Genomic DNA, 18,468 nt, shown 5'->3' with positions numbered 1-18,468 from the left:
GGCAAGCTGTGGCTGTTTTTCAACCACCGGGGGGTCAGGCTCAGGTTCCATCGCGGCCGGGTGGGTTTGCGATGCGCAGCACCCATTCACGTCTTTGTTGAGGTGGTATCTGAGGCGAGAGGGTCTGGGGCGTGTGATGAGATTCCGGCGTTGAAGGCCATGAGTGTGGGAGAGGCGTGGGAGGAGCCCAGGGTGTGGTGTGTAACGGATGAGAGAGAGGGCACGGACGTATTGCCCACTCTGCCTCAGAGAGAGAGCAGGTGTGGGTAGGAAGGTGGGACGAGTTGCGATCGAGGTCGCTGGCCGAGCCAGGCTGGGAGCTGAGCGGGTGAGTCGCGGGCTGGGCTTGTTAGTACGCACGAAGAATGGCACAGAAGACCCGAGGATGGATCGAAAAGGCCATGGCTATGGTGCTAGCAGGTAAGTAGTCGGGGAGGGGCGTGGAGAAAGGAAGAGTACTGAGCAACAAGAGGATCTTGCGGGAACAGCACTGCCAAGGCCAAGATGGGACCGCAAGGTACCGGCGCTCACAGACAGATGCGGAGCCCATTGTACTTGGTAACTTGGGACAGCTGGGAAAGAGACCAGTCTTTCGACCTGTCATCTGCGTCTGCTAATCGCGCGACTGAGCGCAGTGACTTGTAGAGAGCTAGAGGCGGCGGCGTCGAGACAAGTACCTCTTGGGGTGGGAGCCAGCCTCGATGGAGCAAGACAAAGTGATGGACTAGCAGGTCGGTGGACCGAGACATTTGGCTGGACAAGTCGTCCCGTTTTGGCGTCAGAGGCCAAGCACCCCGCTACCTGATGGAGGAGGCAGCCACCCAAAAACGGGCTCTTTGCGGCGGGTTCTGGGCAGCTGTGGCCAGAAAGGGTCCAAGGGAGAAGAGGCTTGTGGCTGGGCCTGTGTGGATGCGAGGCGTCGTGGAGGACAAAGGTCAGACTGCCGGGACAATTGATTCCGGCGGGCACAAAAGAGGAGCCGAGCAGACGTTGGAAAGCCTCACGGGCGTGACGGGTTGATGGGGATATCACGCTGCCCCGAAATGAGTGGATGGGCGGGCCGGGCTTGGAGCAGCTCTGTCAGTCATGATATCTCGGGGCCGTCTCGAGCCGTCAAGAGGCGCCTGGCACGCATGGGTTGGGAAATGACCTTTCGGACCGTCTGGCAGTGATGGCATTGAGCTGGCAAACAAAGCTAGATAGCATCGTGCCGTTTAATGCGTGTCTTTGAATAGTGAGGGGACCAGACCGACCGAGCGTGGCAGATCAGTCAAGATGGTGAGGCCGACGGACGGCGATGGGAGAGAGGCGCCACACAGAGAGAGATCAGAGCAACACGGCCAGGGCAGCGGGCGACGATGAGTCCAATGGGCGCAGAGACGGCCAAAATCAGGACAAGGGAGAGCGGATGGGGAAAGCAATTGCAAGAGAAGAGGCAGCGCAAGGTGTGGTGTGGTGTGGTGTGTGTGGTGTGTGTGTGTGTGTCCAGTCGTGGTCAACGTCCGTGGTTTGGCTTTGGCTGGACAAGGGGCGTGGCGTGTGGTTAAAGTAGCCGGGCGGGGTGACGCTAGGCTAGCACCTAGCAGCACCGGGATCTATGCGGGGCCAACTTATTTTTGGCAGGGGCCAGAGGTGTGTGTGTGGTGGAACCGACAATTCGGGCCAGATGACAAGTTGACTACTTTGCACTGGTAAAATGATGATGATAATAAGAGGCATTGCATAACGGAAAAGAGACGAGTATCATTGCAGTGTTGCGTTGGCGTTGAGGCTGTGGCAGATGGGAGGGGTGACGAGTACGAAAAGGACTGTCGAGCCAAGTCTGCCTAGGTACCTAGGTATCTACGGCGTACCTACTGGTAGACCAGAACAGAGCAACACCGAGGGCTGGCCAGCAGGTGGTACATTGCGACAACGTATCGAGGTGTGTGCTGGTTTTTACTCACTGCTGAGTATCAGTAACAGTACTGGTAAATTTAGCAGCAATAACAACATGGGCCATGGATACTGATGCAGAGGATCTTGCGTGTCTCAATGCTGCCGTGGCCTTGCAGCTTCCAGCCGCTGCCAGCCACTGCCAACAGCTGCCTACAGCGGTCCCCGGCTCCCTGAAGTGGCTGTTCCAGGGCTCTTCAGCCACCTTCCAGCACTCACCTTCCAGCGCCATGAACCTCCCTACAACGCTCTCCCCAGGGCGCCGCAGCTGCCTGTGTGCGCTGTATTGCCAGTACGACTGCCTGGTTCCCCTTCAGCCTCATTCCAGTCCCGCCTGTCCATCTCATGCTGGCTGCACCATCGCCACCTGCGTGCTGCACCACATCGCTGCACTGGGCAACACTGCATCGTCTGTGCTATGCCAGTCGCACGGCTCGAGCATCCCACTGGCATCTCTGCATCTCATCGTCCTCATCTGCCCTGCATAACACAATGTCAACATGCCGGCCTCATCGGCTCGCTTTCTCGCGTTGTCCAGCAAGCCTGCAAACAGACAAAAAAGCCACTGTCTTGCTGCTACCCAATGTTCGAGCCAATCGCCACCGCCGAGTGCCTTTATCCGCAGTTGAACGGGACAGCTGAATCTGGAGACTCTAATGCAGCTGGCCCCCTCCGGCTCGGAAAACCTGTCATATTCTGCCAGAAATCCTAGCGGCACAGGGCCTGCGTCCGAGCCATGAATCAGGTCCGTAGCACATCCCGTCTCTCACTTTGGCCCTCCACCTGCTCGACCTTGCTAATAACGCCCACTTGCCTCATGACAGGCACTAAATACTATGCTGATAGCTTTACCAGTATGGCATTATCCCGCGTCCCTCCCGGGTCCGGAACGCCAGCCTCATGCACCTCGATGGTGGGCTGCACCGCCGTCGCCGCCGCAGCTGCTGCACCGTACATCCGTGGAGACCGGAAGAGAGCTCGTCTGCATTGGCGGCGTCCACCCTCGACGCCCTGCCATTGACTATCAGAAATTTCATCACTATCCAAATATCGTGATTCTCGAGACCGTACCAGCTGCTATGAATCATCTTTTCTCGAATCCCGCTTGGCAGCCTCTGCCTGTTCCAAGCCCCGCCAGATTATTCTTTGACCTCGAATCTGAATTTGTCTCTTTGCCCACTTGGGGCGCACGAAACAACCAGTGCCACCCGCCTGTGGACGCTGCCCGTTGCTGCTAGGCCGATTCCACCGTTTTCCAAGTGGCGCTGTGCCGTCTCGTCACCCGCGCCAACACAAGTTAGAACAACACGACACTGTCCCGCATATTGGCCAGCTCATAGTGCCAGACACCGCATACATAGTCCTCACTGTCCGTGTTCTATTCATGATACTAACTCAAGGGCCTAGCACGAGGGTTGAATATAGCTAGCACCCCGCGGAACATACACTGGTACCGCCCTCCACGACAGTTGTACGAGCCCTATAATTCCGAGGTGTACCCAGGAGCGTCGTTGCGGTCAGCCAGTCATTGCCATATGCTCGTTCTGCCACAAGACTTTGCCTGTCTGGTTCCGCAAGCAGCTCAAATCCCCAGAACCCGATACGTTCCATCATGTGGTTCGCATCACAAGTGCCGTCGGTGTGGGTGATTCGAATTATTTGTGTCTGACAAAGCCTATAAGCTGCAAGACGCGGATTTACTGGCCAATCGCTGCCACGGCATCCAGACAGTCGGGACGGGATCGGCGTGCCAACTGATCACCTAGCTTTGTACGGACGGAGTACGTGCGCCATTCTCCTAGCATACTAGCATCCTAGCAATCCTGGTAGGCGGGCAGCTGGCAAGCTGGCTGCAAAGGTCATTGCCCAGTTGGGCTTAGGCTTCTTCTCTCACACACTCAGCCACCACTCTGGGGAGAGAGTTTTGGCTGCTCTTAAAGTGGCGCTTATGCAGCCAGCTTTGCTGTAGCCGCGCCATCCAGTACAGCGAATTCTGGGCGCCCCTCTAAATACCAAGTCTCTGGGTAAGCAATCTCGTCCGCGCGATGAGCCGGGTGGCTTGCACCGATTGACGGTCACCATCAGCTTTGTGCGAATCACGCTTCGCTCACGACGGTTTCCGCCGCAGACTCTCCTCGTGCTGTCCACTGGCTTGAATCATTGTTACTCTCTTCGGATGCTGGGAACATTGGTGGAAGCTGTGCCTCTGCGGTGCCCGTAATACCCAGCAAGACTCCATTCATCAGCAACGGCAAGTGGGCTCCGCAGGGATACCGCGTCGAGGCCGCCTCAAAAAGTCTTGTCACTTGTAACATGTAGGTAACATGCCCTCCTGTGTCCAGCTGCACAGCCCAACTCTAGGTGTGGCACACTTCAGGATCAGGGATGCGTAGGTGCCTAGATCCCGCTGCAATGGGCTTCGTCCCCCATCACACAAGCGGCCGCTGCCGTCACTACCAAGCAAAGGGTCGGCGCGCCCGCGGGGCACCGCCAGAGGGCTGACTAGCCAGCGGTCGCCAACTAACTAGAGGTAACTGGTAAAGCTCTGGTTGGAAAATTTCATGAACAGGCCAGCAGCGCCACGGGCGCGGAATTGCTGCTTTCCGTTCAGTAGAAGCAATTGATGGGAACAACTTCAATTGTTCGCGAGAGACAGGTCTCTCCAATCCAGCAGAGTCTAATGCGTAGACCTCATCAGACAATTGCGATTACTGGGCAACAAGCTAATCCGTGCTGGTAGATCAGAGGCCGTACGGAGCACGGTTAAGACTGGGCCGCGCGAGCCAGGCTCAAGAGCGCCTGCGAGTGTCAATGTGATGCGCCAGGCAAGTAGATGCGCCTGTACGAACAATTGACAGCCACAACCTCCAAATGCAGCCTCAAGGCATGTACAACAGCATCGATATATGTTCAGTCACAATCACAAGGGGCAGTTGCATTCTACAGCGTTCACGCCGCAACGTCTGAAGGAGGGGTCATTTCCAACAGCGTCCCGTCAAACGGCCTTACCCGCTTCGCATCTAAACGAGAGCAGATAGGTAGAGGCACCCGTTTGACGGGTTTACAAAATGACCCGTTCCTTTTGCTCACAATATATATCACCTTGCAAGAGGCGTCACAGTTGCAATTCTTGGGGTAATTTGACTCGGAGGCCCATTGCACCGGTATTAGACTACCCGCGTCATGTACAGGTCGCCAGACAGCCACAGCGTCGTACCCATGAGAACGCGACTCTGTTTCTATGACATGGCAAGAAACATCGACGACGGCGTAGTGCTCTCTTTTCGCCCTTTGTCAATCCATGCCTAGAGAAGGCGAGCTAAAAGGGCGACTAGCTCCCAAAGCAGCCAGCGCCATAGAATTGAGTTTGATGCCAGGCACAAAAGAAATGACAAAATCTACCCGCCATGCCAAGCGGATACGGAGCAGCACAACGCCGCTGTTGTTAGATCGTGGAGAGCAAATGAATGACTAGCAGCGACATTCATGTGGCAGTCAACGGCTTGGCCGAATTTCCTCGGACATGGGCCATTGATTGGCTCGTCCGGTTTCCTGGTGAGGTGAGGCCTCGCTGGCAGAGGGAGGGTCTCAGCTCCCTCCGCTGGCTCGGTGGTGGTTGCATGGCGCCACAGGCCGGAGTACTCAGTATGGCACACATCAGAGCATCCAGCAGACCAGAGCCATTGTGGCTTGCAGCGGCGGCTCCAGTGGCAATCCCGTCCAGCTGGCTCAGCTCTGTCGCCCTGGCACGGGACGTGCAGCCTGAACAGCCAATTGGGTCAGGATTGTGGTGCCCACCACGGCCCGGGTATTTGGAGAGGAGGCACACCACACGACGCCTCGACCACAGCCTAAATCGCCTAGCTGTGGTGATTGACGGTATGTGGCTTGCTCAACAACGCCAGCTGCAGTCAATCACGATGAGACGTCAATTTCCTCAGAAGAGTCAATTTGATATGTTCTCCCACGGACGTCCAGAGCCTTGTCATTGCTCGACGCACTACTTCAATTCATCAGCTACCAGTAGGCCACCCAAGTGAGTAGCCACTGCCCCATAACATGGTGCTGCTAGCTTGCAGTTTTGAATTTGCCTGATTGGGTGCTAGGCGCACCCTCTCACCAAAATATGATATGTCGCCTACATTGGCTGCTACTCGCTCCGAGAACGTGGGTGGATGGCTCACGGGCTATCGTTCCTGCTCAGTACGCCGTCCTGGGCTGGTGGCCACCTGGTGGGAAAAGTTGCACAGCTGCTATCGGTTCTCTCCCTCTATTCCAAATTCTGTTGGATGCCCGCTCGACCCATTGCGCAGCAGTGTGGCAGACTTGCTGCATAATTGGCGGCAGATCCTTTCATCCCACCCTCACAATCCTCGATGAGCTGAATGGCTTGATCTTGGCTGCCGCTCACTACTGACTGATACGCTCGAATTAGCAACTGCAAATCACATGACTCAAAGATGGCATCATTCTCCCAATGTGGCGTGTCAATCTTTGTCTCTCTCAACCCAGGAGCATTTGGCCGCTTACGGTTTTAGTTCGGTGGCCGTTGACTAAATGGCCGAGACAGATCCCGTGCGACAAAAATAGGCAGGATTTCCCGTGTGTGCGCGATAGGGAACCAGCCAGCTAGCGACGCAATGCTAGCCCCGGATGTCAACGTTGCGCCTCCCGGTCTTGATTAATTTATTGGCAATCATCTTCAAACAATATACGTGACAGCAGGCCCAGCATGATGTCAATTGTGCCATGTAGACTGCGGATTGGGGACCAGGAGCCCGGCTCCTGGCGTCGTGTGCGTCCATGTTGACATCCACATTCGTCGCGAACGCACAAAAATATATTAACTAATATCCATGCCAGGTCAGCAGCCAGTAGGTGTATTAACCGGACAACAACTTGTGGGCAGGACAAGGTAGCTGCGCGGTCCCTGTCCGTACAAGGTAGGGGGAAACGTTGCTGGGTCCCGGGGAGACCAGGCCCCAGTATCCGGTTCGGTGGGAGCCGAGTCTATGACGAGCCAATACACGAAGCCCTTCTCAGCCATTGTGGCTCTTCGTCTGTCTTTCATAGTAACCCCGGCCGGTGTGGGCAGGTGAATGCTGTGCTTGTCACAGAGGGCAGCACGCTGCGGGTTATCTCGGCACAGCCTGGAAAGTCTTTGAGGGCGAGCAAGTGAACCATGACTTCTTGACAAAATGATTACGCCTGCAGCGAGACATCGGCATCCAAGAACCGTTGTATTGCGATCCTCAAAACTGATTCAGCGTCAACTAGTGACTGCATCGGGAACAGGGAGAAATCACATGCGTGGCAACAATTCACAACTGACCACACATTCACGCCACGGGACAGCTTCCAAAGACAATGAGCCAACGCCGACGGCAGCCTAATTAGACACTGATTAGCGAACTTAGGCTGCCTTTCAGAGGCTTCCTGCCCCTATAGGCCACCTTTGCTTGAGAGGTGCCCAGGGGAGTCACCTACGCAGCAGCATTATCCGCTGCATGCGCATGCGATCATGAACGGCTATGGTCCTAGTTGGTTTTCCGCACACAGACAAAAGGGTAGGCCCGTAACTCTCTCCAGTATTTTATCATTGTGCGGAGTAACAGTAGGTGGCCGAGGGTATCGCAGCCGCAATTATACAGCCCCAATGACGATCCCCGAAAAACCGAGGAAAGCAGCGATCGGACTGCTGTGGGACAAACCCTAGACAATGCAAGTCTTACCCAGCGCCTATGGAGATCTATGACAGGCCCTCGGTGACATTTTCCGCAGTTTTCAAATTTGATAAATGTCGCAAAGTAGACAAAAGAGAAGAATGGGCAGCAGCCTCTTGGCCAAACACGAACACCAGGCAGGCGGACCGGAAAAATCGAATGGCTTGCGTTGCATTGCGCCAGAATCCACCATCGAGGGCTAGTGGGAGAGAAAAAGAGAGAGATCACAATTCGCATCAGGAATCCCCTGTCTAGCGCAAGCGATGGACCAACCGGAGGCTCACGCTAGCATTAGTACAAGCGACTAACAATGGGGTGGTGGTTGCGTGGGGCCTGCCCGTCATCTCAAAAGAGACAGAACGGAAATCCAGGCGAAAAATCTCACATTGCTGATGTGGGAGGGGGATCAAGCCATGAGCCATGAGCAGGCCGCTACGAGAGAGGCAGAGAGGTCTCCGCGAATTACAGGAGGCCCATGTTGGTGTGGACGCCACAGCGACTGAGAGCCGGCCACCGCCAGCCAAAACGCCTTCTCTTTTGCGCCACATGCCCATAACCAGACAAGCGGTACAGCGAACAAAGGCGCTACCTTGCCCTTGGGACGACGAGGCTGGAGATGGAGGAGGAGGGCCTCATCCCAGCACCCACCATTGCAGTGGGATTTGCGACTAGCCATGCACGCGTGCAGCGAGAAAAGAAAAACTCGCAGGCTGTATCTTGCAAAACCGAGTAGGTGGAATTATGGCTTGGGACCCGCATGCACGGCTTCGCAGTCCGTCGTCTTGCCGATGCACGTATGTACGTGCAATGCATACACATGGTGGCCTCGACTCCGCTCCCTCTTCCGCTCTCACTCGTACTGATGATGCCACATAGAAAAAGACGCAAGCCAGACTGGTGACATATCAATGAGGCACCAGGACCCGGGTACTTGGTCCGCCAATTGCAAATCCTAGACCGTGCTTGCGCATTTGATCTAGTGCTATATCGGTCTTGTTTTCTCAAATGATAGGCACACGTCATATGCAACCTTTGATCACTAGCAAGTATCGAAATATGACACATTACTGGTGTCCAACGGGCATCCGGTTCGGCGTTCGACTATCGCTGCGTAACACGGACCCGAACCAGGTACGGCAACGTAGCCAGTTGGCGAGGGGGGAAATTGTTGCACCAACGATTCTCTGCGTCGTCTACTATATTTTCGGCCCCCCTTCTGCCGTCACTCGCCCGCTTTCTCCAGCGGGAGCGGACATGCAAGACGGGCTGGCTTGACTTGTGCAACATTGCACGCAGCAGAAACATATGCACGTCAACAAACCGGTAGTACAAGGAGAGAAACAAATACATTGAAAGACAAAGAAGAATTGTGCAGATGTTCTATATCCAGGCCGAGCACGGTTGGGGTTTGGACAGCCCGAGACCCCTGATTGACAGCAGGGACTCCCCCGGCAAATGGGAAAAGAAATGTGAACACTCTGTACATAAAATTGGAGTTTCTACAGCGCCGGGCAAAACGCGGACGGTACGGATCGCACTCAAAGAAGAGGATATGGCACTTGTTCTCTTTCACTTTTAAAATGAAGAGGGTCTTGCCACTTTACAACGAGGCGGAAAAGTCTAATTGTAGTGCGAGACATTGTTTTGGCAATTTTTCGGCAGGTGGGGTGGGCAAGCGGCCATGGACAAGGACCGAGTAGAAACATGTATCAAACCACGCTGCACGCAATCAAGTTTTCACTCTATTCTAATTGCAAATGCTCTTCTTTTCGGAGAGTAACATTCAAAAACATGCACAATCGACACGTTTGTTTTAATGCGGTAGAGTCAGTGATTTGCAGTAGTCTTCATTTCTCACACTAAATAGCTGAGAAAACAACAAAACAAGCCCGCCCTGCCCAGCTAACACGCACGCCCATACGAAGGTCACGCTGAAGCGAAGGCAACCTGGACGGTCGTCATTTTTGGAGGAGGAGGGGGGGGGGGGGGGGGACTCTGAGTGATCGACTGCTGGGAATAGCAGTGATATCCCGCTTCTTTCTGTTCCAGACCCTTCTTTTACAAGGAGGGAAAGCGAGGGAGCTGCAACCACACGGACAGTTGGGGGCTTGCAGCGTCGTGGGCTGACGAGGACGACTTCAGGCACAACGGCTGGGCAGATGGAAGAAAAAGGAACTAGAGAAAGTGATAGGTGCCGATTCCATCACTTTTCGCACTCGATATAGTTCTAGTAGACAGGAAAAGAACAAGAAAAAGAAAGAACGGGCGTTGCAAAGCCCACCCCCCAATCGGTCCATGACTTATACGGCCGAGTGAGTGGGCTTTCTTGGCCACCCGTTTTTTTTTTTCTTTTCTTTTTTCCCGTCTTTGGGAGGGCGCCGCTTGGCTGTATAGTGAGGGGTACTGTATATATACACGCACACCAGTTCCGGCGACTCTGTTTCTTCTTTTCTTTTTCCTTCCTTTTCGTCCCCGCGTTTCTGTGTGGGTGTCTGTGTGGCGGGCGGCGGCGGTGCAAATCCCCCGACTCTCCTGTGGCCATCGCGTGCCTGGACAGAAAGGGTTTTCTAGCTGCATAACCTATCAAAAAAAACCATCGCAGCCGCCCGCTCTCTCTCTCTCCCGCGACCATCTACTGCAGGCACACAGACGTTCAAAAAGAAAACACAGGCGGGAAGCTGATAGTCCAAGGTCACCAACGTTTGCCTAATCAGGTACACCACTGGGCGATCCTGACGTTGTCAAGGGACGTGTCCAAGGTACTGTTTTCTTCTGGTTTCTTTCTTTTTTTCTCCTCGAAGAGATACACCTATGCAGGGGGAAAAACCAGGCCGCTTGCTTCAGAGTGTGTACGTCAAAGTAAGACTGAAACACGTTTCAAGGGAGACAAAGAGAGAGCGAAAAGGAAAAAAGGGCAGAAGATGGGGGGGAGGGTTGTGGAATGCTCGCCAATCGAAGGGTCAATGGATGGTCGAACGGGTGTAGACGGGTTCGATTGCCAAAAAAGAATGTCGAGGTCATCGCAAAGCTCGAGAACTGAGCACAAGAACTAGTCATCATACAGACGTAACAAAGCAACGGGAATATTCTTGATCTGCGCACCGGTGCTTAGAAAGAACCAGGCCGATGATAAATCAGCACACAGCATTGCTTTGCACGACTACTAGTCATAAGTCTTTGGACAGAATAACTGGTCGGGAAACCCCGGTGCTACCTTAGCATCGCTTGGCAATGGAAAGATCTGGCACTTTATTTTTCCGTCGGAAGGGTACCGTCTGTGCTGTGCTTTATGTCACCTTGTAGCTTCGTACCGTTCCGCACCGAACCGCACCGTACCGCAGTCTCGGCGGATCATGTCCGGCACGGACGGGCGGCGCGGGACGGGGCCAGAGAGCTGAACAGAGCAAGAGGGGCGGGCGTTTTGCGTATTGCCGCAGCACAAACCCGCAGAGCCAGCGAGTTGGCGAGCTTGTAGCCCAGTCGTGCCCCGTCAAGCTTTCCTTTCTTGCTGCAGCCAACCTTTTGTGCTGCATAGAACCACTCACCATAAGCTCACAAGCGCTTATTTGTAAACCAGCAGCCACTAGAACCTCGTCTTTTCAAAGGGCCGCCAGCTCGTCGATTTTTTTTCCTCCTGGAGCTCTTCTCTTCGTTTAGCTCTTTTAAGAAGGCGGGGCGATTGAGCCGTGGCAGCATTTCCAGAGCCATTGGTAGGCCCTACCCAAGCCACAAGCTAATAACGTTATCTAGTACCGTCTTGGTCTTAGTGAGGAAAAAATAATAGCAACAGCTGGAGCCTTGCTTGGGCGGCTTGCGCCTCCTTCCCCGTCTTGTTGCCTCGACGCCCACGCCCGCAGGGTACACCCCCAGAAGGGCAGGGTGCTCAATCTCAGGGAAACAGGGGTCCCCTTTCCGGGCCTGCTAGCGGAGAAGACGCTCACTCACCTTTGGGAGTGAGCCTAAAGAGGGTGAGGACGGGCGTAGGTGGTCCACGGGGCGTGTGCAGGCGTATCAGGTGTATCTTTCTGTCCTGACTGGTACACTGTATTAAAAAAGAAAGAGGGAACGAAAAACTTACCAAGGTTGTGGGGAAGACACACAGCACGCCACTACACACCAAGGACAAAAAGGCTAAGCAAGAGGGTGTGATCAATGGTTTATCCTCCGAAAAGCTGGGTCGGCGGCGTAATAGATCATGGCTGTAAATCACAGGCTGAGGGGCCTGTCTCGCCTGTCCCTGTCCTTGCTTTCCGTCCGTACCTGGAACCCGCATCATATCGAGCAGGAGAGTTCCGCTGCACAGTGCAAGAAACAGAGCTTCCGCAGGCTTGCATCGCCAGTGTGGCGGCTCTCTTTTTTTCCTTTTGGGTCTGTAATAGACGTATCTTGTTTACTTTCTGTTCATGTAGAGACTGACTCGTACTTGCATGAAATGTTTTATCCGTAGGTGCAAAAGAAGCTGGACGGACAGGCTGTCAAGCCGGCGTACATGATGTGAAGGAAGGCAACCTGAGTGAACGGGACCGCGGCTTGTCTTTGCCCCCCTCCTCTCCCGTCCGGGAGCGGCCAAAGAAGTAAGCATGACGAATTCCCATACAAGTAAAACTTTCCGGATACCGGGACGGTTCGAGCAAAAACGCCACAATAAGTCGAGACGGGATGAGCAGGTGGGCACATGGTTGAAACCCAGAAAAGGATCCCAAATAGCCCAGGAGTTCGCACAGACAGACTCCATTCTCTGCATGTACTCCGTGGTTTGCAATATAATGACTCCCCAAGCATCGTAATAAAGCGCCTCGTTTTACCTCGGGGGCTTGGAGGCGACAAGGGAAAACAGCGTGTGCATGAGAGTAGCGGGCTACCAGTTGCCAGTATGATGGATACCAGCGCCAGTTGTGGCTAATACATTGATGCGTGAAAAGAGAGTCGGCGATAAATTGCTACCGGGCCAGGGTGTTCAAAGATCGAGCCAAGCAAAAGACAAAGCAAGAAGGTATGGTCTTTGCAATCTCATGGGTATCCTTGTCAAGGTGATCACCGCCGAATCTCTTCGGGCAGCGGCTGGATGCCACATTGTCGAAGCGGCGCGAAAGACTTGGTCTGGCTTGTTGGATAGAAAGAAAGAAAGAGAAAAGGAGGTTTCTCCTAGCGATAATGGCATGAGCTAGACGACCAAGTTCGAAACATCATATTGCGTGTGTGTCTGTGCAATGGACTCGGCGCAGCGGTGGGCGATGGAGCCCTGCAGCTGTGGCAGACGCGCCAGCAGACAACTCTGGTCTCACTGTCTCCAAAGGCCCCCCCGCCTGCGGCCTCTTTTGCCTGTCTCGCTTGCGGCTGGAACTCGTACAGCGACAAGTTCCACCACGCAGGGGACGTCTCTGTGGCTTGCGCCTGTCAAGACTTTTCTTTTTGATACCACCACCGATGGCGAATCAACGCACACCAAGGCAGGGGCTCTATGACTCGAATACGGAGATCACGATGCGGTCGATTTCATGTTCATATTGAGTGCACCGAGTATCTCCTGCACCGCGCTTCAACCCCTGTAAAACAGAAGTGAGTGCAATGTTCTTTTGTCGTAAAAAATGTAATTGGCCCTGGTGGAACGAGCGACATCCTAGGGTCTGATGACGGCAAAGACATTGTATTGCGGTGCAGGGGGTACGTGAGAAGATCCATGACCTATAATGCAGGTTGTACAATGCAGCCGTGGTACTTGCAGCTGTGAGCACAAAGCGAGGCGGACAAACCCGTAGTACAAATGTAAGGCCGAGCCACGTAACCGGCGTGTGCCGCTATCAACGCCCGCCGCCGAGAGCAGCATCAGGACGCACAAAGAATTTTATTCCGGCCGAGGCGACAAATCATAGTGTAGAACCTCGAAATTTTGCGCACGGCGGAAATTTCTGATGCCTTTCTTGCCGCAATTTCTCGATCCATTTAGAGAGGCCAAGCACTGGCCATGAAATTGGTTTACCCAAAGTCCGTCAGTCCGTTTGAAAGCATACACATATCTCCTGTAGCAGCGCGCTAGACCGAAGAGCTGGTAATAACGGTCGTGTGCGGTAACCAATGAGCATGTCCAATTCGCCTTCTACTAATCTGTACCCGCAACAGTAAACAGCTGCTGCTGCTACCAGTTGGCAATCGCTGGAGCTTCTGCTAGCTGACTCTGTTACTAACAGAAACTGGACGGGCCGACATGGATGCGTCCACTTCGAGCGGCGCAGAGTCTGTATGACCACAAGTAGGGAGCCTAGCTTCCGTTGGACTGGGTAAAAATTAGATGATGGGATCCCATCATAGTTGCTCTCGTTGTGTTTATTGGTAGGCAGCAGTTGTGTGAGTGGAAACGACAGTCGTTCGGTGTTGTGGAGAGCGCGTTTTGGGCAATGCACAACACTATCCAGCTCACCAGCCATCAGCCACCAACCAGTTGGGTGTGGCTCGTCGGCGCCGAGCCCAGCCTGCACCAATGGCTTGGGTTGCGGTTACATTCGTCCATCCATCCCAACATCGAACCACTGGACAATCGGCTCATTGGCCAAGGGGAGCAAGGCTTCTTCGTTGTTTATATCTGACTTGTAACCTTTGATATGCCTGCAATTCTAAGCGAAGCAGAAGACTAAGGACGTCACCGGCGGTTCAGCTTCACAGTCTAGTTTCGTAGAGCCTGTCCCCCACTCGTCATAGTACAGAGAACCGTCGGCCGACGGACGGTTTATTCTGTGGTGTAATGCAAAGTAGTACTGGGGGTTTGGCCCCTCATTCTTCCTTGGTTGCCGCAGTGCGGACACTAACTCGCAGCGAGCTCAGGGCATCGAACAAAACTCCATTCGCAGCCTTGCCATTCGGTCCGGTAATAGTCATGCTGGCGCACACACTCGGCGAACCCGCAGGGCCCTTTCCCGGAAAGGGCTCAATTTCCAGCTTACAGCCAGACAGATTGCTGAGAGTTCGAAACTCGATCGTCTTTCGGCTGGTACTTGCCTGCATAATAGAATTGAGAGAGATCTCAAGGCGAGTATGGTGTTTTTCCAGATGTTGTTGGTATAATGGCCCTCACCTGAGTCCTCAAGACCTATCCGTTGTAGCCCTGCACGCGTTTAATGGCAAGCGATTCAGAGGGCACTCTTCCAAGTGACGACAGCGTCCACTTGCCTGCCCACTGTCTCACTTCGGCCGAAAATAGTATTTCATGGAGCTTTTTCAATAATTTTACGCCGTTTCCGTGCGCGACGTCACTGTTTGACAAGTTTGATCTCGGAATTCCAGACGGAGCGTCCAAGGTCATTTGGCATCTCCGGGCCAGGTGTCATGCTACACCAAGGAGTTATTAGGCGACGCGAAATTCTAGCAGTTGGTTGGCAGCTATGGGTCGTGCCAAGTGCTGTGGGCAGCATCTTGCCAAGAGACCACAGGAATCGGCACTTGTTCATCAGACCATGCTGATAAAACAGCGTCGGCGAGGGATTGCTAGATGAGTCCGGCAATTGGCGCTGCACAGAGCAGCCTGTGGCCGTGGCTTGTACTGAGTATAACGGCAGATGGAACACGGGAATGCAAGGGAAACGGATGCAGAATTGCAAATCCCATGTGTGCTTAATTGTTCGAGTGCACTGCCCTGTCGCGTTCTCCCTTGGTGGCAGTCTGATGTCATTGGCGATCGGCGCTGCGATTGTCAGAACTGCAGACTTTGGTGCCAACTCTCAGCTTTACAGGGCAAAAATACAGGTGCAGGCCGCTGGCGGCTAAGTGGGCATCTCGGCACTTGTGGACAAGAGACGATAGGAAAGAACGCGGTGAATTTCTGACTGCGTTGCCAATAGTTGATACGTATGAACAAATGATACAGAGTGGTAGGTAGGTAGCTGGCAACAGCAGCACCGATGTAGGGTGGCAGTAGGCATTGGGAAGTGTCGGCAGAGGTGCTTGGGCGTTGTCAGCTGCCAGCTGCCAGCTGTGAGCCCGTTTGTACAAGGCCAAGGCTGAGCATTGCACATCTCCTGCCAGCTACAACCTCGGTTCTCGCCCACCAAACAGTTCAATTATCTCGAGTCTTTTCTCTCTCGCCGCGGCGTAGAGCCTGCCATTACCGTTGGTTAGCATAGTGCACACCATTTCCTCGGAATCGTCACTGTGATCGCTACCTAGGCCCGACCTAGAAGAACCGCCCGACGAACCGTGGCGGGACTAGTTAAAACACCACGCCGAGACGACGAAGTCACCCGTCCAACGCTGATTACTTTCCCGCTAGAGGAAAGCCTGTTGTTGTCCTCGATTTTCCTGGCCAATTCCCAGCTGCTGCCGCTGTCTACATTTACGCCTCTCGTATCCTCGCTCCCCATATTGGGGCCTATCGGCGCCCGATTCGGAGTCGTACCATAATGCCATCTCCAGATGGCGCAAACTGCCTAATTCTCGTCGGCGTCGCCGGAACAATCGCAACGGATGATACTGCTGCTCCTCCGAGCGACCAGGGCACTGGCTAACTAGTCACTGCTCCAGCCTCGCTCGGGCCACTAAATTCACTTATTATGTGACTTTTCTTACAAGTCCACCTCGCTATCCGCACTTTCATGTACGATCCGGCCCGCCGTCCGTCCAAGCTGGGCGAGGGAGTGTCTCTATTGGCGGCGCCCCAGAGTGCTAATGCTGGGACGAACCATTCCGACCTCCCCGTTAAACCACTGCCTCAGCGCTGCATGGCTTCTCTCACTTGTGCCGTCGCCTGATCTCCTCCTGGCCACCCCGGTTTACGGTGCCACTTTACATCAAAGCGACAGTACATATTGACGGTTGCGACAATTTTGCTTGGCTCTCAGCTTGCGCCATGGTCAATGCTCAACCAAAATCATGGAGCCCAAATCTATCTGCCGCAAATCCACGACAGCGATGCTGGGGCCTTCGCTAGCGACCCTTGAATTCCACGTCGGCGCTGCGACGCAAAACGTGCCGGGTCTCGTTCGACTTCCATGCCTCGTCATCTTCACTCGTTTATTCGCAACCACCCGTCAATCTAGGGATCAACTTGCGTCCAATATCTATACTCGATCTGTTCCAATACTCGCTTGGCCCGGGCGCCCCTGAGCCCTGCGCATCGTTTCGATGTTCGGGCCACGCACAGCCACCGCTAGGTACCCTGCATGCCTGACGCCGCCATGGCCCGTCGCAAGGCAAATGGCTGATCATACAGAGCATCGTTACTCGGACTTTACCGCAATCTGCATAGAACATGTCATTTTCTGTTGCCCATCGTGTACTGTGAAACTCCCTCGCAGCAAGGCCGGCCAATTCATAAACGTGCATCCTTCTATATTCAATCATCAGTAGGATCAGTTCAGACTGGGTCAGTATTCAGGCCATGGCAAGCAAAGGCTACAAGTCGGTTGGTCCCGCAATCTCAATAGACCTCTGGCTAAGGCTCGCACCAACGCCTCTCTTTTACGTCAGACAGGGTAACTCTACCGGTGATGCCCGAGCCACTCCTTTCAATGCTCTCTTTGCCTGTTACAGCAATGCATTCGCAAGTGAAGCACTAGAAATCCTGCAAATGTTTCTAGCCGAAAGAGTACTGCGCTGTTACGATCACCATTGTATATCACCGTAGCAGAGTTGGCCACGGAGAATATCCGAACTTCACACACTCCATTCCAGCATATCGACCCTCGTTCAGCTATAGGAATTCTAGTACCTCGTCTGCCGGATTATCAATGACAAAACTATTTATGCCTCAGCTACTCGGATCAGCCGGCTGGAGTGAAATTTTGCCACTTTTTGCGGCGCTTTGGTGCCATCCAGGCACGCTTGGATTCTCACTTGCACCGTCTTGCTCTAACGTCTCGCTACCACAAGCCCACGGTCTATGAGCTTCCAGAAGCAAATATTGCAGCACAAGTCCAGGTACATGGCCTCAACCGATAGAAGCGGGGAAGAGAGGCGTTGTGTGTGTGCCTGGCTCTCCCTGCTTAACTTGGCCAGCATCGCCTCCCATATGGCGCAGGAACCAGACCATTCAGCAGCTGCATTCTCCACAAATGGAACAGAAGCTCTACGCAGAATGACCAAAAGAAGTAGAAGCGAGATGATACTTGAGCTGTCATTTTCTTTGGTTGCCTCTTTTTCTGTCGGTTTTTCGGTGCGGCGCTGCGTTCAACCCAAGCCCACCAATTTAGCTCCTGTGTTGGCAATTTTCGGCGCAAACTTACTGCGGGCTTCCAACCACCTCGCCCCCTCACGCCGATGCCACCCTGTAACTGATTACTACTGAGCAGCTACAGAACGGTAGCAGAGCGCTATTATATTGTTGTATGGATAAGTAGGATCATACCGTAGCCCGGCCTGGCGCTTTGCCTGCCGTGGCTGTTCGGGCTTTTTATCAGCCGTTCGAAGCAAGACTGCAACCCAACAAATCTTCCAACCTCTCCTCTGCCTCGGTAAACTCGCGAGGCAGGGCTTACACGTTCGGCGGTTTCACTCGTATTATTTCCCGCTAATGCTGCTCCAGGGTATCTCTTCTTTCTCGCGATACCAGTACTAGCTGCCGCGCTTTCCGCCTGCGCAATTCGCTCAAGCTAAAGGCCCTACCTGGCCATGGCTTGTCATGGTGACCTTTTCAATGCTACCCCAGCTGCCTCCGCAAGCAGATGACCCACCGCAGCTCCCGGGTTCTGGGAAATCTTGGTTCCCACGGGTAGTACTTGCCAGTCTGCCCGCATTGGTGGACCGCATCGTCTACTACTGCCATTCGGATAACTCTGGAGTAGTCCGCCGGTATCCTCTTTTGATGAGCTGGCAAAACTAAGAA

General features: G+C 53.9%; 4 protein-coding genes across 4 annotated transcripts; 3 read left to right on the top strand and 1 right to left on the bottom strand.

The window, feature by feature from the left end:
• Window positions 1-2,671: 2,671 nt before the first annotated feature.
• On the top strand, window positions 2,672-3,173 carry LMH87_004277 (uncharacterized protein; the record flags this gene model as incomplete). Its single annotated transcript, XM_056195469.1, has 2 exons — window positions 2,672-2,680; window positions 2,760-3,173. The coding sequence occupies 2 exons, from the start codon at window positions 2,672-2,674 to the stop codon at window positions 3,171-3,173; spliced, it is 423 nt and encodes a 140-aa protein (XP_056049095.1).
• A 2,718-nt stretch (window positions 3,174-5,891) lies between these two features.
• Window positions 5,892-6,813, top strand: LMH87_004276 (uncharacterized protein; the record flags this gene model as incomplete). Its single annotated transcript, XM_056195468.1, has 4 exons — window positions 5,892-5,971; window positions 6,042-6,138; window positions 6,710-6,730; window positions 6,799-6,813. The coding sequence occupies 4 exons, from the start codon at window positions 5,892-5,894 to the stop codon at window positions 6,811-6,813; spliced, it is 213 nt and encodes a 70-aa protein (XP_056049094.1).
• Window positions 6,814-16,769: 9,956 nt separating this feature from the next.
• LMH87_004275 (uncharacterized protein) lies at window positions 16,770-17,271 on the top strand (the record flags this gene model as incomplete). The annotated part of the gene is made up of 4 exons (XM_056195467.1): window positions 16,770-16,798; window positions 16,858-16,920; window positions 16,995-17,045; window positions 17,115-17,271. The coding sequence occupies 4 exons, from the start codon at window positions 16,770-16,772 to the stop codon at window positions 17,269-17,271; spliced, it is 300 nt and encodes a 99-aa protein (XP_056049093.1).
• Window positions 17,272-17,495: 224 nt separating this feature from the next.
• Window positions 17,496-18,379, bottom strand: LMH87_004274 (uncharacterized protein; the record flags this gene model as incomplete). Its single annotated transcript, XM_056195466.1, has 3 exons — window positions 17,496-17,807; window positions 17,870-17,935; window positions 18,317-18,379. 3 exons carry the CDS (start codon window positions 18,377-18,379, stop codon window positions 17,496-17,498), a joined length of 441 nt encoding a protein of 146 aa, XP_056049092.1.
• Window positions 18,380-18,468: the final 89 nt, after the last annotated feature.

Source organism: Akanthomyces muscarius, chromosome 2 (genome assembly GCF_028009165.1).
Source record: "Akanthomyces muscarius strain Ve6 chromosome 2, whole genome shotgun sequence".
NCBI lineage: Eukaryota > Fungi > Ascomycota > Sordariomycetes > Hypocreales > Cordycipitaceae > Akanthomyces > Akanthomyces muscarius.
Note: the sequence above shows the minus strand (reverse complement) of the source record. Positions and strands in the feature narration are given on the sequence as shown.